Source organism: Leuciscus leuciscus (genome assembly GCF_965113295.1).
Source record: "Leuciscus leuciscus genome assembly, chromosome: 17".
In the NCBI taxonomy this organism is placed as follows: Eukaryota; Metazoa; Chordata; class Actinopteri; order Cypriniformes; family Leuciscidae; genus Leuciscus; species Leuciscus leuciscus.
In genome coordinates, this window is record NC_138741.1 from 20,834,703 (window position 1) to 20,859,879 (window position 25,177).

Below are 25,177 nucleotides of genomic sequence, written 5' to 3' on the forward strand. Positions count from 1 at the left end.
GGGCAACTGTTGCTATGGAGCGTTCTATTGAGTTTCGCCTCTTGGGCTTCTATACTCTTTGCTTTGGTAGAAGAGCAGAAGGACATGCACTGACTGACTGACTGACTGAAAAATGTCGGGGGAAAATAAATAACATAAATCAGGGTTCCAGAAACGCCATGAAAAGAAGGAGAGGAAGGCCAGGAGAGTTGTTGTATACCAGTCGATCAAGACATTCTTAAAGACAGGTTGTAGCCTATTGTTATTTCGATGGGAATAAGAAAACACGAATACATCACACTGCACTTGGATGAATACATTTATTAGCATTATTTAATAATATTACCAGTTCCATGTTATCTTTATAAAAATTTAAAAAAGACAATAAATTATTTTATTTAAAAAATTTGACTGCATTCTTGTCAATTTCTAAATGTTTACTTTTTGATTTGGGGATTATAACAGACTGATGGGGGGAAAAAACTATTATTTTGCTTTTTATTTTTTTTACTTTATTTTTTATTATTTAACAATTTCTTGCTCTTTGTTAGTTTTTATTAGTTGTAATTTTTATATAAACATTTAACTTTTAAAATAAAGGTTTTACAACAACATCACCATCTTCATCAACATCTCCGCTGCTTAATATTTTTGTGGAACCAGTGATGCATTCTTTGATTTATATAGAATTTATTCATATAGAAGAACAGCATTTTTAAAAATTTTATCTTACTTATCCCAGACCTTTAAACGGGAGTGTATCGGATGGTTTCAACTAAAATATTAAGCAACAAAAACTGTTTTCAACATTGATAATAATGTTTCTTGAGCACCAAATCAGCATTTTAGAATTATTTCTGAAAGATCAAGTGGCACTGAAGACTAAGGGCTGCTGAATTAAAATATATAGAATATAGAGAGAGAGAGAGTAGAATGGAAAGAAAAACAACAAAAAAAGTTTTTTTCTTTTTTTTTTACAGTGACATGCAGAGAACGATTTAACAACCACATAATTGTAATGAAATGCTGTAGGGAGTGAGTGTGTGTTTTGCCTGCTGTTGGTTTGAGTGTGTGTATCAGGATGGTTGTATTCTCTCTCTTACCTTTTGGCCCATAGAAGAGAGAGAGAGAGAGAGAGAGAGAGAGAGAGAGAGAGAGAGAGAGAGAGAGAGAGAGAGAGAGAGAGAGAGCGCTTCGGTTCCGAATGACTCCCATCCAAAACCATGGGTATTATAATTTTGATATTAATATTTGTTAACAAAATGTCAACAGACAATGATAAAGAATTGTGAAAAATATCTCAAAATAAATGCAAACTTCACATTATGTGGCTGTAAACTGCATCACTTGTCTTCTGGTGATTCATGAATCTGTGTGGAACTGCTGATTGCATTAGCTGGAATATTATACTAGGCTACTCATCGCTTGCTTGCAAGAATTCTCCCCTGATTCCTGCACTTCCAGAAAAGCCAAATTTAGAAAGAGGTTATGTGACCCCACAGCAGGCATCTAACCTCCTGAATGCAGAAGCGGGCCTATCTTCACTGCATGATCCTTATTATGCTTATAGATACTGGACTGGTGCTCTGCAGAGAGGTAACAGATAGCCTACACACACTAGCATTACATTCAGGGAAAGAACTGTGAGTGCTGCTGTCTGAGGTCAAGATAAGTGTTGGTAATAGCGTGTGTATACTGTGGCTATTCTGCTTTTCACTCTCTCTACCCCTTCTTGCATCATGCATGGTCCTACTGGAGTCAGAGCGTCGCTCCCTCACCATCTATCCTTCTGAAATCCTGGAGGTGGCGCTGTACCAGGGTTCTGCCTCACAGGCACATGACTACCATATCATCAAAAACCTCCACATCACACATATGCTCAATGCCACAGCCGAAATCTCTGATGCCTTCTCGAGTGTTTTTACGTTATCTTCTTCTGCTACGGCTCAGTGATGGCACGCAGCAGGATCTTCGGCAGACCCTTCCCGAAGCTTCTCGGTTCATCGCTGAGGCTTTGCGGGGGGCACCAGGGCAGGCGGCCGGGTGTTGGTGCACTAGCTGCAGCCTCGGTCGGAGTCATAGCACGGTGCTCTGACCACGTCGCCGTTGGTCTCTGCTACATGCTTTTCGTTGGCTGAAGGAAAGGCGAGCATGCGCTGCCCCAAACGCTGGCTTTCTTCGGCAACTCTCTGACCATGAGGAACTGCTGTTTGGCCAACGGCTCACCTCACTGGATGACATCCGTCTCTGAGAGATACTTAGGGTAATATAGTTACACAGGAAGAAGGAATCCTTTTCACAGACTTTTTGTGTTAATGATCTTGATTAACAAGAATATCACAAACTCAAGCTTTATATGACGAATCAAACACAAACCTCTAATCTAACACAAATGGAATTCTGTAAATATGGCCTTATTGCAGACTCCTAAGCCCTATTCGGACGGGACTAGTTTAACATGGAGAGGTGGGATAAAGTAATAATAAAACCAGAGCTTCTCTTTTAGTCCCGTCCGAATGTGCAATCTCAGTAATCATTATGGGCAATGTCATAAAGATTACGGCGACTTTTACCTTCAGTAAAAAGGTCCGTAAAATCTCATGTAATAGCCTACTAATCTTTTTTTAATCTTTTTTATTTATTTATATTATTTCCAGAATTATACATTGTATAATACAGTATAGCCTACACATATTTCACATAAGGTTCAAAATGAATCCAGACAGAGCATCATAAGATATGAGGAACATTACAGGTAACATTTATATCAAAGATGCATTTATATCAATTCACACATTAAGGAAAATAAGAAAGGAAAAAAATAAGACATATCGGAGAGGAGGTATATGTATAATTAAAATAAAGAAGAGGAATTTAATTTTTTAAAGATGACCGTAGTTCTGGTTGCTTTGCGGTTTGAGAGTCCTTGCAGTGTTTCAAAGTAAATCTTCATATCAGCCTTAAAATGGTAAATGTTAGGAATCCTTTCAGACCATTTACATTTGTGTATATAAAACTCACCAAGTAATATAATAAGATTTAACATAAAAACGTGATTCTTGTCTATATCTTTTTTGTCATAATAAAAAAAAAACATCCCTTTTCTCTATGTGAATTTTGATTCCACTTAACAGATTAAATAAATATTCCACATCAATCCCAAAAAAATGAATATACATACATTCAAAGAAAAGATGCAAAATAGTTTCAGTATCCTTTTTACAAAATACACAAAATTCAGAAAGGTCATTCTTATACCTTTTTAGGAACTGGTTTGTTGGATAAATGTTATGTATAATTTTAAAGTATATTTCATAAACGTTATTATTGATACAATATTTGTTATTATAAGTCCAAATCAATCTCCAATTCAAATTTTCAAAATGTTCACTCCAAAAGTATTTATTTCAAGGTGTTGCAGGGCAATGAATCAGGCATCTGAAAAATGTATTATTACATTTACTGTCTTTAATATCAATACCATTTAACAATATCTGTTTTTTAAACAGTGTTTGCTTATGAGGTTCATTATAATACTGCCTCCCAAAAGTCTCAATAATCCTACTGGTATTGCATCAAAAACAATGCTATATTCTCGTGGAGATATTGGAATCCCAAATGTCTTTAAAAATTCAGTAGGCCTATATGTAAATAAGTAATCCTCGTTATTTATCAGTTGTGATACAGAAAATCATTTTAACCCAATTGTCGTAGAAGATTGATTTATTCTTATTTTTAACCATTTTATTATTCCAAATTACCTGTTTGTGGGGGGAAAAGTTATGTTTGTGTTGTATATAAGAAGCCAACATAAAAGAGCCTGTCTATGAAAATTGGATAGCTAGTCCATTAAGTGTTGATTGTCCTGACCGCAGGGGAATCCTGGAGAATGACGTATTGAGGGAAACACTAGTAGCCTACTGCAGCATATAAAGTTAAGAAAACTAAACAACCGAGATAAACTTATTGGATGATACAGAACTTATTGGATGTTGCGCATGCGCGGTCAACACAAAATGAACAAATCACTTTCTGAGACAACTCGGTAGCCCCGAGTCATATTACATCTTGTCCTAACTACATGCGATGCCGCGACACGCGATAAAAGGTATCTTTTCCATGTTAATCAGAGTTTTTGTCATAACCAGCTGCGACGGTGACACGCGACGATTCGAATTTGATCCAAATTTGATTATGTAGCCTACTTTCTTGCGAGTGCCGTCAAGATTAGGCCTACTCTCTGGTGCTGTGAACCTAATCCTATTCTCAGAATATTTGTATACCCTACAGTTTATAATCGTTTAAATATTGATTGCAAAGGATGGAAATCGACCCAAACAATCTGTAAAATAGGCCTATATTGTGTACTAAATTTAGTGCTTATTTATAAATATCACTTTCTTAAGCCACATTAAAGGTGAACTAATGGTGCGTTCAAGTCATCTCGTATAGATCGTATTTACGAGTTGAATGCACATGAACGCCACCACAATGTCGTAAATACCAGTGGGGAGCTCGGGATTTTCTTTAAGCCCCGATCTGTACGAGTTGGGGGCGTGTCAGTGAGAAGCATGGCGGAATCAATGAATGCAACGTCTGTAGTTGAGCAAAGTGATAGTAAAATATAGCCTATCACTTACAGGTTTAGCAGTGACATTGTAAGGCTTTTTCATTTATAACAAAGTAAGCTCTCTGCACAAAATATGATATAGCCTACTTGTAATATAACAATTAACTAATTATATAATGATACAGTTAATTTACATTGGCCTCATAAGTTAATTAAAAACATAAAAAGAAAAACACACCCGATGCGCATTCTTTGTTCTTCATTTTCTATAAGCAGAGTTAACAAAACTTGCTATATTTTCGTGTTATTCATTAAAAGAAGGTACACCACCATCTTGCTCCGACGAAACTGACTTGAACGCACCTCACGTCGTCAACACGACTTCCCACCTCGTACGTACGAAATTCCCAGGAGGACTTGAACGCACCATAAGTAACTTTTTTTACCTTAACTGAACAGCTTCGGAGTCATTGGAATGGTTATGACTTATTTCGGGTTGAATGGTGGTCGTTTCGCACCCCCCTGGTGCCCGTGAGCGGAAAATACGCACTTGCAACTTTGAGTCGGCGGGCCGCCGGCCGCTGCGTCAGGAAGTCTCGCGTGATATCAGGTCTCGCGATGTAAACAATTGCTTTACGGCCAAAAGAAATCTGCTAAAATGCTGTCATTATTGCGCTCCCTCACGCTGTCCGAACCCGAATGAAGAAGACGTTTTAAAGAACGTCCCATCTGCTTTGATGTCGTTGATCTATAGCCTCTGGTGTCTGAGAATCACCAACGAGTTTTTACGACAGTGTTGTCAAATATCTATTCCGAAGCTGTGGGGGGAGCTCTAGAGAGAAACCTGCGAGCAAAAAGCGAGAATACAGCGAAGAAGTCCCGAAGCTACTGAGTGCTGCCAGAGGTGCTGCTTTAAGCATGGCTTTAAGCGTATTATATATGAGAAAAGAACGCTTGATTACGGTGCTGTTGTCTGTTTTAGCTAGCAGACTACTGCCATCTAGTGGTAGCAGGTTTTACTCAGACAGCTGTGTGTGGATCATGCAAGGCTAAACCGACGAAATGAAAGTCTCAAAATCCAGATTAATCAAATAAGATTGACTCAGAAAGAGTCATGAATGCACGCGTGTCACCTGATCCACAATGCACATCTTACTTGTTGCATGTACATATTCTGACTTACATTAATACAAAATCGAGGTTTTGCATCAACAACTGTCTCTTTTTTTTACAAAATGCTGCACATTCATGCATTTCTGGATTTTGGAAGTTGTATTAGTTTAAATGTAGTGACTTTGTCAAATAAATGGGTAGTTGTGCACACATTAATAATTAGCACCAGGCCTATTCATTTGTAGCTGTTTGTGTGTGGGTTGTGAAATGCTTAAAAACCAAGGAAAGTCTCAAAATCCAAATTAATCAAATGAGATTGACTCAGAAAAGACCTCAATGAATGCATGCGTGTCACCTGATCCACACATTCACATCTTCTTTGTTGCATGCGCGTTATACAAAATAAAACATTTGTATTCACAAAAATGTCTCTATTTGTACAAATTGCTACACATTCATTCAATTTTGAATTTTGCACACGCAAGTTGAAAGGTATTTGGTTGTAGTAAAACATATCTGCAACCTTGATCAAGTTCATGGATTATAGAGCTTGCACGTGTTACTAGCCTATATTCATCCCGAGAATGTAGTAGGGAATATTAGTATAGAGGTTATATCATATGCCAAAGAAACACGAAAATGTCATCATCCAAATGCAATTTTTTAGCAAGATAGACATCCAGATGAGAAAAAAAACAAAAAACTGTAAAGGATTTTTTTTTAATGTGATTTTAATCTTTAAACAGGAACAAAGCGATATGCCTAAATGCTAATTCCAACATTTTTTATTACTTTTTTTTTATCTTTGATTTCAATTTTTTCTTTTAGGACGTGGTGGCTAAAGGTGACAAAATGTATTTGTGTCTAGGTTTTGTTTGTAAGAAAAGACTGTCTTGTTTGTAAATGTTTTGTTTTTCAGCTTCTTGAGAGATCTAGTATAACCAAAAAAGGCAATAGAGTCAACTTAAAATCAGTGGAATAAATAATAACTGTAAAGAAAACATTCACAGCGGCAGACTGTAGTGTTGTGCAGTCCCTTAATGATTTACACTGAGGGCTGGGATAAAGAAATAAGTTTGGAATTAGTCTCGCAGGAGCACTCCATAATAATTTTTAGTATGAGTCAAGTTATGTTTGGCTTGTGTTGAGAAGCATCAGTTTTACACGAAAGCATTACAAATAATGTATTAAAAACAACAGTAATAGAAAAGAAATACCAAGGCAACTCTCAAAAGATTGTGCTAAAGCAAAACAAATTATAAAACTTTTTTTTGTAATTGAGCATTTCAAATCATACAGAAAATGTTAATTAAAACTTTGAAATGCTCAATATATACATCAGCTATACACAGAGTGCAATAAACTGTATTTATAACAAATGCCTGCTGTTGTGTCTACTGTGTTACAGTTTCACAAACAAACAGAAACAATCAGACTATGTGAAAAACTGTCGCCTCGTTTATAGCCAAGTGTTAATTTGGAAAGCAAAGTCTTAACCCAGAATGTCTCATAAGGTTATTATAAATCAAAAAGAGAGGACGCAACAGAGAAAGACAAGAAGAGGGAGAGAGGGAGGAGATAGAAACTTCCACTTCTTTTTGCACAGAAAAAATAAATTCAGTGCATATTCATTAAGGACCACAGCCATAAAATAAAAAGGGTAATAGCCTATAAAAAGTAATCCATACTTTAAGTGTGCCTTGACTGACTCGTAATGGCATTGAAATAATAATCACAAGTTTATTACCCGTGCTCGTGGGTTCAACAAAAATTTAAAGAAACAAAATCTATATTATGGATACAATTTGCTGTCATTAGTGTCAGTATAAACTGTATAATATGTATCAGTATCTAGTAACATGTAAAATACGCCAACATTCCAATGAAGAAGAAAGTAACTCGAGATATAGGAATTGCATTGTGCGCATGCGCGGTTCGAAATTCCACCTGGTTCCATGAGTTTGGGAGAGTGTGTGAGACTCTGCACGTAGCTCAGCGGAATCCCCTCCGCCAGATGTCGAGGAGGAGAGCGGTGTAGCCTCTCAGATAAAGCCCAGCTGCACACCAGAAGCATCGTAAACACAGAAGAGTCCTCCATCCACTCTGAGCTCCTCATCAGCACCACTAGAGCAACATCTGGATCGATTCACTGTTTCTCTGCGCGTGTGACAGCCTGAAAGGTACGAGGTTATTTGCTTTCTAAGTTTTATTTGTTTTATTTCGTTTTTTTAATCTAATTATTTGTTGTTGCAATGACTTTTTAAATCGACAGAGCAAATGTAATATGATGCATTATGGGCTAACTACATGGAAAACGTTTTGATATTAAAAACTCCTGATGCGTAAAAAAAAGTATCGGGCAGGAATTTCTTCTGGCTGAGAAAAAGTGCCGACCGGACGTGCACGAGGTTATCTTGCACTCAATCTTCAATGTACGCAATAATATAGTCACAATAATAAATTATCTAAATGTGCATTGATTGTATACTTAGGAGAAATAAGTTTCAAGCTCATTAAGCACGACTTAAAGTCAGTCTTCGGATCTAATTTGAGATATGACAAAGTCTCCGTAGATTTACATTTTTATTTTCGCTATTACGACGAATATGTTTTTTGTTCTGAAGCGGATATCAATGTGGACAAGTCAAAAGCACGTTACATATTTTGCAATAATGTAATAACGTTGTTGTTACAGTGTTTATCTGCGTCAAGCACGCGTAACGTCGCAGCGTGCGTCTCGTTGACTGGAACACTGCTGCAGTGAGTATTCCGTGTTTTTTTGTTTGTTTTTTTTTAAGTCCCACCCGCCCTATTGCGCAGATTTTAAAAAACGTTTTATTTGGCATCTGTCATCTGTGAACCTTTTGAAGAGTTTGCAGTCGCTTCTCTTGCTGTCGAGGGGGCGGGGCGAAGACGTGGCAGTGCAGTGTGCACCGAATGAACTGCGTTTGGCTTCCATGCCGGACCCTCACGAGCTCACGAACACCACTATATGGTCTTTCCTGTAATTATGCAAGACCTTTTGAACTTTTGACAATCTAAGTAATGTACTCTAAGTAATCATTTCTTTTCGCATATACAAGACAAATATATATATAAAAAATAACAATGACAGGGTGTCTAAAAAAGGATGGTACCTAAAGCTAGTCATTGCTAATGTAAGGACTTAATATTTACATTAAATGAGAGTTTCTACTCATTTTGAAATTATTATAACTGATTATGATTATGACAATTACTCCAATTAAATGCTAATACTTATTCTGTTATACATGATGTGTGATTAACATTAGCCAAGAAGCCTTCTGTTGTTCACATGGTGGTTTAGAAGTTCCTGCAGAGCACATGAGCAAACACAGTGGACCAGGTCCCGTTAGTTTGGTGCCTTGAGGGCCTTTTTTTTTTTTTTTTTTTGCATATCTCATGTGTCAGATTCCTTTTGCATACCATGACACATTTGCAGCATATTAAACTCAGATTTACATTTAACCTTCTAACTGTTAGAAGTTATAACCCCCCTTAGGGGGTTAGTGTTTAAGCTTTAGAATGATACTTTGTTTTTATTTATGATTATTATTAAAATATGTGATAGGGGAAAAGGCATTAAAAAAGTGCACCAAGTGTCCCTTATAGGTAACAGGCTATGATGCAATAGTTTTTACTAATAAAGCAAATAGTGCTTGTGATAATGTGTTACGCTTGTGTGGATCTCATTGTGTGGAGTTTGTCAGGGCATTTGTCCAATGAGGCGTTCTCTTTGCTCTAAGGCTTAACCCTGGTTGCCGTATTTGTTCTTTTCAACAAACAAACGTGACTTCTTGTTTATACACGCTGACACTGGCTTAAACACATAAAAGGGATCTTCCCATAGGCCCAGCGGAATGCTCTTTGTTTGCTCTCTGGATGCCACATTTGTGCCAAAATTCTGAGCCAGCCCAGCAGTGACCAAATGCAGCCATCTGTATTCCATGAATCCAAATGGGAGTGCACTGGGGGTTATGGCAACCAAAACCCAGTTTTCCAATGTATTTGTTTGCATTTTAAGCATTTTATCTGTTTGTGTGAACACCTCAAAAGATAGAAATAATAAATTCTTCCGATATTGTCAGGATGATGTGCAATGCATTGTTAGATGTATCACATTGACACTGTCTGTTTCTCTCAGGATGGCATTGTCTTGGTTCCTGTTGAGTTTCCTCTTCCGTTCCCTGTACGCCCACAATGATTTCTTCACTTCTATAGGTAAGATGAAGATCTATCTATCTATCTAAGTGTCATTTGAATCTGAGGGGATTTCATAAGAATAATTTTTATGCCAATCAATGAACAAAATGGATATACTCCCATAGAAAAAAACAAAAAAAAACAAAAAAAAAGTACTCTTACACAACTGAGCTGGACTCCCTTAATGCATAGTGGCCTTTGGGAGAAACCATTTCAAAAATCGCTTTTGACACACCCAAGCAATTCTAACCCATTTACATTTTAGTTTGGTGCTGTTATCCATACATGGCAATTTCAGTAAACAATGTGACAATGTTTAACAAAATTGTCATTGAAGCTTTGTGTAATATTTAGTCTTCTGTTTCAGATTTGACATTTGACTTTTTAATTTGTAGGCCAGATGACAGACCTACTGTACACAGAGAAAGACCTGGTAAAATCACTAAAAGAATACATTAGACAAGAGGAGAACAGACTAGAGCAGGTCAAAGAGTGAGTAAACACACACACACACACAGACACACAGACACACACACGTTGTGTTATATGGGGACGATCTGAGACATAATGATTTTTACACTGTACAAACTGTATATTCTATCACCTTAGACTAACCCTACCCCTAAACCTTTCTGCATTTTTACATTTTCAAAAAACATCACTTAGTATGATTTATAAGCTGTTTTCCTCATGCAGAACCAAAAAATGTCCCTTCAATGACAAAGATTTTGGATATTGCCATCTTTGTGAGGATATTTTGTCCCCATAATGTGGGGTTTACCTGGACACACACACACACACACACACACACACACACGTCTGCATGGGTAGATGTGATTGTCCTTTACTTCACAGATCATTTCATAAAAATGTGTTTCTTTTTGGTAGTCATTTGACAGCTCATTGATAGTTGGTGAATATTTTGTTTCTTTACCTGCATCAGGTGGGCAGACAAACTGGACTCACTGACGAACACAGCCACGGAGGACCCAGAGGGATTCCTGGGGCACCCGGTCAATGCATTCAAACTGATGAAAAGACTCAACAGTGAGTGGGCCGACCTGGAGAGCCTGGTGCTGAAAGACACCACCAATGGTTAGTGACAGTCAAAGTCTGACATAGTAATTATTTATCTATACAAAAGATATATTTATATAGTTACTGTATTTTACTATCTCAAGTGTTGCGTAACGTGAAGCTGTTTTTGAACTGATATCTGACTTATTATTCATTTGCTAAGAATGACTGATTTGTATTTACCAATCAAGTCATTCTTTCTACATGGTTCGGAAACAAATAAAACATTTTCAGGTTGAATTTTTTGCATAAATAACAGTATTATATGACGTACACTACCATTCAAAAGTTTGGGGTTGGTATGATTTTTTTGGAATGTTTTTGAAACAAGTCTTACGTTCACCGGGGCTGCATTTATTTGATCAAAAATACAGTAAAAAAAAAAAAGTATATTGTGAAATAAAAAATTTATTTAAAATAACGGTAAATATAACAATTTAAAATAATGGTTTTCTATTTTAATATGCTTTAAAAAATTATTTATTCCTGTGATGGCAAAGCTGAATTTTCAGCATCGTTACTCCAGTCTTCAGTGTCACATGATCCTTCAGAAATCCTACTGATAATGATAATTTCTGATTTGGTGCTAAAGAAACATTTCTCATTAACATCAGTGTTGAAAACAGTTGTGCTGCTTCATGTTTTTGTAGTAACCGTGATCATTTTTTGTCTGTATACTTAAATAGAAATAGAAAGTTCAAAAGAGCAGCATTTATTTAAAATAGAAATCTTTTATAACATCAAATGTCTTTACTGTCACTTTTGCTCAATTTATTGCATCCTTGCTGAATTAAAATATGAATTACTGTAAAACAGTGTACTGACCCCAAACTTTAGAACAGTACTGTACTGTTACTGTTATGTATGATTTTTGTCATACAGTAGTAATAGCATTATTTGCATAAATGTCTCTATATGTGTTATAAACTTCTTAAGCTGTTGTAGTCCTCAAGATCAAGCCTCTCCTCTCTGTTCTCTTTTGTAGGGTTTATCTCTAATCTGACTGTCCAGAGACAGTTTTTCCCAACAGACGAGGACCAGACAGGAGCAGCCAAAGCTTTGCTTAGATTACAGGACACATACCGGCTGTCTGCCAACACCATCTCTAATGGAGACCTGCCTGGTGAGCGACTGTGCATGTCTATGTGTTTATGCATTCCAGACCCTTTGAAAATATTTATCAAGCACATTGCATTTCCACGGACTGCGTGAACTCTTTGAAAAGCATCATGCTGTGTCTGTGATAAGTTGTTTTTATATTTCTTTGGAAATACTTTCAAATGTTCCCATGGGATAGAGTGATAATGTCTGTGCCTGGTTGTTTACAGCTGGAGGTGATGTGTGTTTCAAATGTCTCCTGTGACTACTTAACCGCAGATGGTAATTTAGAAAGTTAACCCTTGTTGTAGTCGAATGGTTGATTGACAGGCTGTTCCAAGGCTGTCCTTTGGAACAGCAACAAAATAAATATCTTAAAAAAACAACATTGAAATCATATTAGTATCATGATAGTTAGAACAACGCTACCGAATATATGACATCCAATTAAGAGACCATTTGTTTTTGTGCGTCCCTTTACTGGTGTGACCTCAGGTGTTGTGCACAAGAGCCGGATGACGGTGGCAGACTGCTATGAGCTGGGGAAGATTGCATACTCTGAGGCAGACTACTATCACACAGAGCTCTGGATGGCTCAGGCCCTCACACAGCTGGAAGAAGGCGAGGAATCCACCATAGACAAGATCACAGTTTTGGACTACCTCAGTTATGCCATCTACAAGCAGGGTCAACTAGAGCGAGCCCTCGAGCTCACCAAGAGGATGCTGAAGCTGGGTAAAATAAATCTCAAACTAATCATTTAATAACATGGTTAAATGCAGTGCTATTTTAGTGTTGTTTATATATTATATAGTATTTATTACGATTTTGAATTAGCTTTTATTTTTATATTTTTAAAGGGATAGTTCACCCTAAAATGAAAATTAAGTAATAATTTACTCACCCTGGTGTTGTTCTATTGCCGAATGCCCTTAATTGCCGTATGCACAAGTATCACAGAATGATCTCATCCGACCCGTGCCGTATATCCCAAGTGTTCTGTGGGTATACGATAAGGTTTGATGAAATCATCTGGATTTCTTTCTTGATTTCTTACAACTTGTGTGCTTTTTCTGGGTGAGAAAGAGTGAACTGTGGCGCTTATAGAGTCTCATGAATGCACACTTCATGCAGCCGTGCAGAGAAGACCAACAGCCAAGGTCAAGAATTAAATAATACATTAAATTTCGGTTTGTTTTTTCTCCAAACCCTGTCGTATACCCACAGTACACTTGTAATATACGGCACATCACATGAGATCATTCTGTGATAATTTTGCATACGGCATTAGAACAACACCAGAGTGAGTAAATAATGACTTATTTTTAATTTTAGGGTGAACCAACCCTTTAAGTTTTAGTAATTATGTTATGTGCATTTTATTAGTTTTTTAATATTTCTGTTTAGCTTTAATTAATTTTTATTTCAGTTTTCGTTTAGCAATTTTAGTTTTTTAAGATTAAGTTTTTTTGAATTTAATATTTATGTTTTATTTAATATTTATTTAATTTAATGAAAATGATTTGTAATTGTTTTAGTTATAGTTAACAATAACAACACTGGTTAAATGTAATCATTAAATCTTAAAATTAATATAAATTTTTCACAAACTCACTGTAGCATTTAAAATAATTGAGTTTTATTTTTTAATGTTTATTTTTGATTTATTTAGTATGAAATTATTATTGGCTTATTGGGAACAGCCAGAATTTCAGTACGTATATATATGTTTTTTAGTTTATTTTGAGTAGCCTACATAGAAAATAGCCTCCCATTCTCTAAAGTGAATGAATGAATGAATGAATGAATGTAACAACTTGTATGGCTTTGTAAGGAAGGACAATGGTGGAGACAATTAACTTACAAGAAATTATGACTGATGACACTATGATAATGATATTTCTCCAAACTTAAAATTGCCTTTGTGTGAATCTCAGACCCAGATCACCACAGGGCCAATGGGAACCTAAAGTACTTTGAGTTCCAGCTGGAGAAGCAGAGCACGGCAGAGGCTGAGAAGAAGGAAGTCGAAGATAAAAAAAGAGAGAAGAAAGTGCTGGACAAACGTGACACTGAGAGGAAACGGTCCAAAGACCCTCTGCCAGAGAGACAGAAATATGAAATGCTGTGCAGAGGAGAGGGAATAAAACTGGTGAGCAGAAAGTTTGCTTCTGGAAACATGTTTACTTTTTACATGTTTTAAATTTTCTCTCATATTCTTTCTTTTGCTTATACTTTATAGACCCCACGCAGACAAAGCCGCCTGTTTTGCCGTTACTATGATAACAACCATAATCCACTGTTGCTTTTGGCTCCAGTGAAGCAGGAAGATGAGTGGGACCGCCCACGTATTGTCCGTTACCATGACATCATCTCTGACAGTGAGATCGAGACAGTGAAGGAGATGGCAAAACCTAGAGTGAGTTGGACTTACTGAAGTTATGCTGTGTTTTGCAGTTTGAACTTGTGATTTGGTTATTCATTTAATGTTTTTTTTATGTATTTATTTAAAACAAATTATTACACATTTTAAAAGATAATGTATACATTTTAATTTTTTTAATTTGTTTTAGTATAAATCTTCCAGACAGTGACTTGTTTATGTGGACCTTAACCGCGGAAAACACCTTTATAGTTTTTTGCTAATATTAGCTGTCATTACAATTTTTGGAGATAGCTTATGTGACTGTTGAATCATAAAAAATACTTTTTGAAGCTCAAAAGCCAAGTTTAGAAGCATGAAATAATGATATGAATAGTTTTTAAATGCTAACAGAAATCAAGAATGTAGAAGTAGTCTATTAATTGTATAAGTTTTTGAGTTTGAGTAACTTTATTAACTTAGTAACTTATATATAAATGTAGTATTTATGAGTGAGGGGTTGAAAGTGCTTTACAGGAGCCTGTGTGTAATCCATATGTGGCTCCTCAGCTCCGTAGGGCTACTATATCCAATCCCATCACGGGCGTGCTCGAGACCGCCCCCTACAGGATCAGTAAGAGGTAAGGCCATAAGTGTGGGAGTCTAGATAGAACACCGCCAAAAAGATGAACCGTCATGCCTTAACCGATCCCTAGAATTTGAGAACTCCTTAGCAGAAACAATGCAAAACACTGCAAATCATAAATCACAATTGTTAAATTAATTGCTATAAAAAAAAAAAAATCTTTTTTTAAATAACTAAAACAGAGAATAAAAACTCACCAGAACCTTAATTAGGTACACCTGTTCAACTGCTTGCTAACGCAAATATATAATTAGCCAATCACATGGCAGCAACTCAATGCATTTAGGCATGTAGACATAGTAAAGACAATAGCTGAAGTTCAAACTGAGCATCAGATGGCGCTTTTCCACTGCATGGTACGGCTCGGTTCGGCTCGGTACGGTTCGACTCGGCACGGAACGGTTCGGCTCGCTTCGCTTTTCCACTGCGTGGTACGACTCGGCTCGGTACGGCACGGTTTGGTTCGCTTTAGCTCGGTTGCTTTTCCACTGCAGTTAGTACCGCTTCAAAGTGGGTGTGACTGATCGTTATAGTTGCCGTCTCTACTGCCATGACATCATCATATTAAATGCGAATTTTTCATTCCGGGTTTCCCCATCCGCTCCTCGGCAACCAACAAGAGGAACGTCTGCACCTCGTCCACTGACCACGATTCAGCCATTTCTTTTTTTAAGTTTATACTCTTTTTTTTTTAAGCAAATACTTTTAAAACAGGCGCTACAGCGTTGGCTGTTGTCTACTGGCTATTTAAATCTAGCGGGTTTAGTGTCTCATGTTGTAAATACAATGACGCTGGTAGTGATGATTCTGTCTGACCAATCAGTGATCTGCAGTGTTTTCACGTCACATTTTAGTATCGGTACGGTACGCTTGGAACCTCAACAGAGGTGGTACCATTTAAAGCGAGCCGAAGCGAGCCGTACTGTACCGTACCATGCAGTTGAAATGCGTCATAAGTGAGCCGTACTGAACCGAGCCGTACCGTACCATGCAGTGGAAAAGCGCCAAGAGTGGGAAAGAAAGGTGCCAGACAGGCTGGTCTGAGTATTTCAGAATCTGCTGTTATTTTCACGCACAACCATCTCTAGGGTTTACATAGAATGGTCTGAAAAAAGAGGAAATATCCAGTGAGCGTCAGTTCTGAGGGCGAAAATGCCTTGTTAATGCCAGAGGTCAGATGAAAATGGCCAGACTGGTTCGAGCTGATAGAAAAAGGCAACAGTAACTCAAATAACCTCTCGTTACAACTGAGGTTTGAAGAAGAGCATCTCTGAATAAACAACATGTCGAACCTTGAAGCAGACGGGCTATAGCAGAAGAACACACTGGGTGCCAGTCTTGTCAGCTAAGAACAGGAAACTTAGGCCACAATTCACATGGGCTCACCAAAATTGAACAATAGAAGATTGGAAAGACATGGCCTGGTCTGATGAGTCTCGATTTCTGTTGCTTCATCCAGATGATAGGGTCAGAATTTGCCATAAACAACATGAAAGGATGGATCCATCCTGCCTTGTATCATCGGTATCATCTTGTATTTTCTCGGCACACTTTGCGCCCCTTAGTACTAATTGAGGATTGTTTAAATGCCACGCCGGTATTGTTGCTGACCATGTCCATCGCTTTATGACCACAGTGAACCCATCTTCTGATGGCTACTTCCAGCGGGATAACGTGCGATGTCACAGTTCAACTGGTTTCTTGAACATGACAATGTGTTCACTATACTCAAATGGCTTCCACAGTCACAAGATCTCAATCCAATAGAACACCTTTGGGACTGCTTGATGCTATCATGTCAATATGGACCAAAATATCTGTGGAATTTTTTCAGCACTTTGTTGAATCTATGCCACAAATAATTAAGGCAGTTCTGAAGGCAAAAGGGGATCCTACTCTGTACTTGCGAGTTGAACCTAATAAAGTGGCTGGTGAGTGTATATATGTTTTTTATTTTTTTAAACATTATTTTAGAGCATACTGAAATCTAGAATTTAAAATATTTCATTGCATGTTCACAGGCACTAGCTGTGACTTGTAACTTTGTAAACGCAAAATAGACATTGCATTCATGCTGAGGAGTTTTCCGCCTTGCCGTCTTTTTTCATTGTGATGGATAAAAAGGTAAAAAGACAGAGTAAGCAATGCTTTACTTTGTTACTTTTTCTTTCTGTAGTTGTCATGTGCTCTGTGTGGAGGGCTTGAAGAGGGACAGAGTGATTCAAAATTATAATTTGAAACTTTGGGATTTTGTAATTCAAGGATTTATGTACTAAAAATGTACTTTAAATTATTTAAAATTTTGCATCACTGCTGGTGTACAGTTCTGTCCCTGTTCTTTACATGGCTTCAGTTCAGAAAATGACACTAAAGTGACTTCTCTTTCTCTCTCTCCCCTTTTTTCTCTCTCTTTTATCTGCACTTATTCTGTCCATGTCCTTGTGCTTTTGTGTGTTCTTGCTCCTCTTTCAACTTTTCCTCTTTCTTTCTCCTCTTTGCTTTGTGTAATGGTGAATAGCTAAAGCGAGCCACTGTGCACGATCCCATTACGGGAAAACTCACCACTGCCCTGTACAGAGTCTCCAAGAGGTAAGGGATCAAAAGTCAAAGGTCAAAACATCCTATCCAAAACCATCATCTCTAGAGAGCCCCCCGTGAAATGGAGATTCATAATGTGTGGCAAAATTCAAAAATCCAATATTCACTTGGCCATAGAAATTTTGGTGACTCACTTTCACAGGCAGCAAATGTTAGTCTTTCTTCTACTACAGTCCTCTTAATATTAAGACTATCTGAAATGTTTGAGAATCGATAAATGAACAATTGTGCACACATAGAGAATTGCGCCTTAGTCTCAGTCTCTGCTTGAGCAGCCGTTTGAGTCTGTGAACTAAAATATTTTTTTTAATAGGCTATACATAGTTCTATCGTCTCCCTCATTTTTCCTCCCACGCCAGAGTGGTTTAACTTATCCTAGTGATTATGAGTGTGTATGTTTGAGAACGCACGTCCCAGCACAGGCAGACTGGGTGGAGTTGCTGGAACACTTGAGGGCTCCTTTCACACCAAAAGCTAGGAATGTGTCAGTTTGTGAGTTTAAGACTTCAAAAATTATGTTGAGAAGATAAATATATTTACACTACCATTCAAAAGTTTGGGTCAGTAACGTTTAAAAAAATTTTTATACTTCTATTCTGCAGAAACATTAAATTGATCAAAAGTGACAGTAAAGACATTTATAATATTACAAATGATTTCTATTTCAAATGCGGTTCTTTTGAACATTCATTCATCTGTGATATTCATTTCACAATAGTATTGTTTTTTACTGTATTTTTTGATAAAAAAAATAAATGAGCATGAGACTTTATAAATAGGCATTGAGCACCCAAACTTTTGAACAGTGCTGTATACATATATATTTTTAAATCAACAATGTAGGTGTCAATTGGCAATGATTTGAAATGGAAAATAACTATCATGTTAGAAATCATGGTTAAGATGAATGTTTAATGTTGCTTTGCAGTAACTGAGGGGCCTCTCTCTCTCTCTCTCTCTCTCTCTCTCTCTCTCTCTCTCTCTCTCTCTCTCTCTCTCACACACACTCACTCACTCACTCATAATCCTGAATGAGATCAGTGTTTGCTGAATTCCTTTACTCTGATATTCTCTGTGAGGAATGTGAACTCATTTTGCTGATTTCTGTCCCCTCTTTCTTTTTAATTTCTCTTTCCACCATTCATCGCTTCACCTACCGGTTTGTCTTTATCGCAATCAGACTTTTTCACATTTATAAATCCAACTTTAGAAATCTTTTCACTGAAAACAGGATGTGAAAAAGTCTGAAAATCATTCATGTGCATGGTGTGGCATGAGATTGGTTTATCATGTATAATGGAATATGAATTGCTTTTGTATATAGTTGTTTCACGTTTCTTCAATTTCTAGTCTTTTTCTCCCCTCATTGTAGTGCTTGGCTGTCTGGATATGAGCATTCTACAATTGAAAGGATTAACCAGCGTATCGAGGATGTAACAGGCCTGGAAATGGACACAGCAGAAGAGCTGCAGGTAAGAGGAACTTTTACACAACCAGCCAATCAGATGCTTTTAGTCAGACGACTCATTCGTGTAACAAGAATCCAGCTGTTGTAATATTGCTCTGTTAAAAAGGTTGTCATAAGCAATGTTTTTCATCTCAGGTAGCAAATTATGGAGTTGGTGGTCAGTACGAACCTCATTTTGACTTTGGAAGGGTGAGTTCCTGTGTCTTTCTTTCACAGATAAAAAGACACACATATCAGCACTATAAATCAACGTAGGATTATTAAATAGTTTAGATACAGTACCATTCAAAAGTTTGGCGTAAGATTTAAAAAAAGAGAATGCATGTCTTTTTCAGCATGTTTTCATTAAATTGATCAATAGTGACATTAAAGACATTATAATGTTACAAAAGTTTTTTCAAATAAATGCTGTTCTTTTGAACTTTCTATTCATCAAAGAACCCTGAAAAAACATGTATCACAGTTTCTACAAAAATATTAAGGAGCACAACTGTTTTCAACATTGATAATAATAAGAAATGTTTCTTGAGCTCCAAATCAGCATATAAGACTGATTTCTGAAGGATCATGTGACACTGAAGAATGCAATTATATTCACAATATTACTGTTTTTACTGTATTTTCGATAAAAATAAATGCAGCCTTGGTGAGCATATTTTTTCAAAACATTAAACAAATCGTACAGACCACAGACTTTTAAACAGTGGGGTAAGCTTGTGTCTTGAGTTATTTTTTATTTTTTTTTACACTGTGTTCTTATAAACAGAAAGATGAACCAGATGCCTTTAAAGAACTGGGAACAGGAAACAGAATTGCAACTTGGCTCTTTTATGTGAGTAAATTGACTTTGACGTGCAGACACACATCTATCAATGTCAATCATAACTATCAACATTTTATGATATTTGACATGATTTATCACATATCTGATTTGCTTGTTTGCTTGTAAATATGCTTGTTAAAATGCTTGCAATAAAATGTAAAGCAATATAACATTATAGCAGTGGCGGATGCAAAAAGTCACACTCTAAAAGTGTGGGTGGGCTGGAATAATTCACTCCTTGTTTATCAACTTGGGAGAAAAAATTGACGGGCAATACGCACTGTAATCTCCCATGACTTTAGCACTGTCAGGTTTCGCAACAAAAGACCTAAAAGCTAATTCAAATCAACAATGCTTTATTGAAAACCAATCACCAAGTCCAGATCCACCAACAGGGCTGAGCCTAAAGGGGTGTCCAGGTGACAAAGAGTGAAACCTATTGATAGATGAAGAAGAGTGACCGCTCTGATTGCGGAGTGCGATCACATGACAAAAGATCAAATCAAAACCACTGTATCACTGAGAGAAATCGCAATATCTGTATCAACAACCAACAGTGTCAGTTGTGCGAGTGGCGCTGAATGCTTGGCAGCCTTGTATAATTTTAGGATATAGTTCAATTGATCTGACAGGGTGGCCAAGCTGTCAATCTGGTCCAGGCCCACCCGTAGCTCCGCCCCTGCATTATAGATATGTTGTATTATCATGACATGATATTACCTGTTGCAGATGAGTGACGTGTCAGCAGGGGGCGCTACAGTCTTCCCTGATGTAGGCGCAGCAGTGTGGCCTAAAAAGGTGAAACGCCACTAAAAATAAATAATTTTCTTCATGTGCAAACTAGTTCATTCATTTTAATATTCACTCTCTCTTACCTTTCAGGGTACTGCAGTATTCTGGTATAACCTTTTTGCCAGTGGAGAAGGAGATTACAGCACAAGACATGCTGCCTGTCCAGTATTAGTGGGAAACAAATGGGGTGAGTGTGTGTGTGTGTGTGTGTGTGTATATATATATATATATATATATATATATATAATATGTATGTGTGTGTGTATTCTCACTTGTTTTATTTTTTTCTACTCTCTTTTCCTCCAGTATCAAACAAATGGATACATGAACGAGGTCAAGAATTCAGAAGACCCTGTGCAGTGTCCGAGATGGAATGATCACTTCTTTTCTTTTCTTTTTTCCTGTTCAGTGTCAGTTTTAGTCAATATGATGTGTGTTTGTACAAGGAGTAAATGACTGCATCAATCTATGCATTTCTTCTATTGTTCCCTTTTACTAAAATAATAGACCCATAAATGCTGTGAGGTTTCTGGGCAAGATATTCCCTGACTGTAGAAACTATGAATATGCATAGATCCAATCAAATATTTTATTTTAGTTATTTATTTAGGGTTGAATTTGAACTCTGTTTCTTTTGCTCTTCCTGTCATGTCTAAAACTCCAACAGACCTCTATTTTTTTTTTTATGTCTTTCATTTAAACCACTGAACACTCCATAAACCTTAATATAATTGTTAAAGAAAACACGGCACAGTGCAAGACCAACTTTTTAGACAAAAAAAAAAAAAGGAAAAGGAAAATAATCTGTTACAAATTTGTTTTTATAAACCCCTGAAACATTTAAAGTACCAAAGAGTATTTTTTTTTATTCCTGGGGCCAATGCAAAAAATGTTTGTCTTTGTTTTGTATTGTTTTTTATGTGCGTATGGAAATATTTTTAAGTGTGATAGTTTTTTACAGAAATAAAATCTATGACATCATTTTCAGTTGTCTTTTTTTTTTTCTTTTTTTTTTTTGCCTCATTTTATAAAATTGTGAGATGTGTTAGAAATGTATGAGTGCCACAACTCTTACACTCTTGCATACGTATGGATAATTAAAAATTATATTGGCTGGTTACTTTTGAGGTCATTCAGATGTTGATTGAAAAATTGATAAAACATCAGTTGTGGTAAATGGAAGCTCAAACATGTTCACTTGACGTGCGAGAACCAATGAGGTTCAAATAGGTTATGTTGAGCTTCTGTTTATATTCTCTGATCAATGTTTATATGTACGAATAAAAGCCTAAATTTAATCTGTTAATCTTCTAAAGCGCAATTCATATGGATTAGTTTTAAGATCTCTTTATGAACTTTTTGAAACGTCAAAGTTTCAGTTGCGTAGCTGTCTATCTACTCTCAGATTTCATCAAAAAAATCTTCAATTATGTTCCGAAGATGAACGAAGGTCTTACGGGTTTAGAACAACATGCATGAGTGTGAGTAATTAATTACAGAATATTCATTTTTGGGTGAACTAACCCTTTGAGAAGCATACCAAAAATGTCTAATTTAACAATTCATCCTCTGTTGTTTATATTATCAGTATAACAATTTGAGTGAAAAGTTGGATAAAAAAAATTAACATGAATTGGTGTACAGAATATCTTAGCATTTGTAAGGTATATCACCGTATACGTACACTTGTAAGCTTGTGTTCCCTTGTATTTAAGCCCTGTGTTTTAGTTCAGTCCTTGTGAGTTCTTCATGTTGTAATGGTGGCTGTTGTCTCTTTGTTCCCGTCCTGAGTTCCCGATTCCTGTTCTGAGTGTTCTGTTGTGTACCCTGGATTACCTGTTTGTTTGTTTATTAAAGTGCTCGCAATTGGATTCACTCTCCGCTTCATTCCTGCCAGTGCCGTTACAGAAGAACTCACCATCACTGAATCCAGCAGCATGTTCACCAGTGTCTCTTCCCCAGCCACCGAGCGGGAGAGAGGACAATCTTTTGAGGGGACCCGGTTGGTCATATTTCGCGGGACCCGTGGAGGTCGCAGTAGAGGAGGTGGTCGAGAGGAGTCCCGACACCACTCTCCACTCTGGCCCCTCTTTGACCCTGGGTTGGTGATGTCCAGCCCAGCGCCCCATTCGCCACGGGTTCCATCCAGCACAGAGCCTGTTCAGGTGGTCCCGAGTCCGGTGGTCCCAGTTCCGGTGGCCCCGAAACGGAGGAGAAGGAAGACTTCCTCCATGCCAGTTCCGGTGGTTCCTGTTCCGGTGGTCCCGAGTCCGGTGGTCCCGAGTCCGGTGGTCCCAGTTCCGGTGGTCCCGAGTCCGGTGGTCCCAGTTCCGGTGGTCCCAGTTCCGGTGGTCCCGAAACACAGGAGGAGGAGAAAGGCTCCCTCCGTAACTGTTCCGGTGGTCCCAAGTCCGGTGGCTCCTAACACGGAGACTGCCGTTCCTGACGCACCGCCCAGGCGTCTTGCTCTGCCCACGCCGCCCAGGCGTCTTGCTCTGCCCGCACCGCCCAGGCGTCTTGCTCTGCCCGCGCCGCCCAGGTGTCATGCTCTACTGGCCCCGCCCGAGCTGTTCGTACTGCCTGCACCACCCCAGCAATCCGTCACGTCTGCCAGGCCTGTGTCTTCGGACAAGATGACCGCCACAGAGACTGTTCACGTCACGTCTGCCGAGTCTGTGTCTTCAGACAAGATGGCCGACGCAGAGCCTGTTCACGTCACGTCTGCCGAGCCTGTGTCTTTGGACAAGATGGCCGCCGCCGTGCCTGTGTCTGTTCCTGAGCCTGAGCCGGTGGCGTCTGTGCCTGAGCCTGAGCCGGTGGCGTCTGTTCCTGAGCCTGAGCCGGTGGCGTCTGTTCCTGAGCCTGAGCCGGTGGCGCCAGTTCCAGTGCCTGAGTCGGTGGCGCCAGTTCCAGTGCCTGAGTCGGTGGCGCCAGTTCCCTGGCCTTCTGAACTGTCCGTTCCCCTTGTCCCGCCCTGGTCTTATGGAGCGTCTGGTAGCCGCTCCGTAGGGAGGGGGTAATGTCACGGTATGGGTTTGTGTCTGGTTCCTTGTTCTTGTCTGTCATGTAATTCCCTGCTTGTCATGTGATCCTACCATGTGTTTTGTCCCATGTTCAGCTGTTCCCCATTATGTTGATTAGTCTTCCCAGGTGTTTCAGTTTAACCACGCCCCCTTGTTATCTTGTTAGCTTGTGTTCCCTTGTATTTAAGCCCTGTGTTTTAGTTCAGTCCTTGTGAGTTCTTCATGTTGTAATGGTTGCTGTTGTCTCTTTGTTCCCGTCCTGAGTTCCCGATTCCTGTTCTGAGTGTTCTGTTGTGTACCCTGGATTACCTGTTTGTTTATTAAAGTGCTCGCAATTGGATTCACTCTCCGCTTCATTCCTGCCAGTGCCGTTACAACACCATACCGTTCAAAGGTTTGGGGTCTATTTAACAATGAATCCTCATAAAATGGTTTACACTGTTCAAATGGTTTACACAAAAATATTGTTTGAAATAAGTTTCTTGAGCATTAAATCAGCATATAGTGAATTCTGAAGGATCATGTGACACTGAAGACTGGAATAATGATGCTGAAAATTCAGCTTTAATCACAGGAATAAATTACATTTTGCAAAATATTCACATGGAAAACAGTGATTTGAAATTGTAATATTCTTAACTGTTTTACTGTATTTTTGGTCAAACAAAATTAAGTCTTGGTGAGCATTAGACACTTCTTTCAAAGACAAAAAAATCTTGTCGACCCCAAACTTCAGAACGGTACTGTAAATTACAGTTATGATGGCCTATGTTCCTCCCTCTTAAGTTATACCATGGCATATCCTTTCCATATAAACTGTGTCTGTTGTCTAAATAATGAGGACAACTAATAAGTATACTAAGGGGTCTACAAAAAATGATTCAACCAAAATAGCAAAATAAGCAAAAATAGGGCCCCAATAAGCTCACAAAACTGGACTATTGATAATACCGAGGATATATTTTTCACATTTTACTCCTAAACTCTGGAATAGCTTTCCTGATAATGTCCGGGGCTCAGACACACTTTGTATTTTTTAGGGCTGGATATTGACACATTTCACAGTTCGATTCCGATCTCGATTCAAATAGATTCCATATCGATTCATTTGGATAAAAAAAAAAAAAAAACTCTCTCAACTTATGCTGTAAACTAGGAAACCCTGTCATCTGGTACATTACTTGTCACAGTTCTGTTCTGTTTGTTTTCTGTTATTACTGTTTTCCTTTCTGCCTGAGTTCGTTATTAGTTACTATGGTTCCTCATTTGATTAGTCATTTGTTCCCTGTAAATAAATGCCCTTGTATCATTAGTGAGTTGTCCAGTCCTTTCAGTGTATCACTGTTGTTACATTGCCTGCTATCTTCTGAGTTAAGTTGTGTGGATTATTTATTAAAGACTTTT

The 25,177-nt window shown here is 37.9% G+C and overlaps 1 protein-coding gene and 1 pseudogene across 5 annotated transcripts; both read left to right on the top strand.

The window, feature by feature from the left end:
• The first annotated feature begins 1,202 nt into the window (after positions 1–1,202).
• Positions 1,203–4,378, top strand: LOC309478973 (annotated as a pseudogene). The gene is made up of 2 exons: positions 1,203–1,206; positions 1,665–4,378. The product of its transcript is annotated as an uncharacterized misc_RNA (transcript).
• Positions 4,379–7,660: 3,282 nt separating this feature from the next.
• p4ha1b (prolyl 4-hydroxylase, alpha polypeptide I b) lies at positions 7,661–21,731 on the top strand. 4 transcript variants are annotated; one of them, XM_082144123.1, is made up of 15 exons: positions 7,661–7,842; positions 9,828–9,904; positions 10,282–10,378; positions 10,830–10,981; positions 11,949–12,083; positions 12,542–12,796; positions 13,999–14,213; positions 14,304–14,480; positions 17,588–17,658; positions 19,040–19,139; positions 19,271–19,324; positions 19,902–19,967; positions 20,688–20,756; positions 20,841–20,937; positions 21,057–21,731. In XM_082144123.1, the coding sequence occupies exons 2-15, from the start codon at positions 9,829–9,831 to the stop codon at positions 21,125–21,127; spliced, it is 1,635 nt and encodes a 544-aa protein (XP_082000249.1). In that variant the 5' UTR covers positions 7,661–7,842; position 9,828; the 3' UTR covers positions 21,128–21,731. The 4 variants fall into 4 exon arrangements, with proteins under 4 accessions (XP_082000249.1, XP_082000251.1, XP_082000248.1 ...); XM_082144125.1 differs by having other exon boundaries at positions 7,664–7,842; positions 11,949–12,086; positions 12,557–12,796; XM_082144122.1 differs by lacking the exon at positions 17,588–17,658 and adding an exon at positions 14,994–15,064 and having other exon boundaries at positions 7,664–7,842.
• The last annotated feature ends 3,446 nt before the right edge of the window (positions 21,732–25,177 follow it).

Coding starts and splice junctions, on each gene's coding strand:
- p4ha1b (XM_082144123.1), top strand. CDS start 9,829: ATGGCATTGTCTTGGTTCCTGTTGAGTTTCCTCTTCCGTTCCCTGTAC. Junction 10,982..11,948: donor GCTGAAAGACACCACCAATG/GTTAGTGACAGT, acceptor TCTCTTTTGTAG/GGTTTATCTCTAATCTGACT. Junction 19,968..20,687: donor TTGCAACTTGGCTCTTTTAT/GTGAGTAAATTG, acceptor TACCTGTTGCAG/ATGAGTGACGTGTCAGCAGG.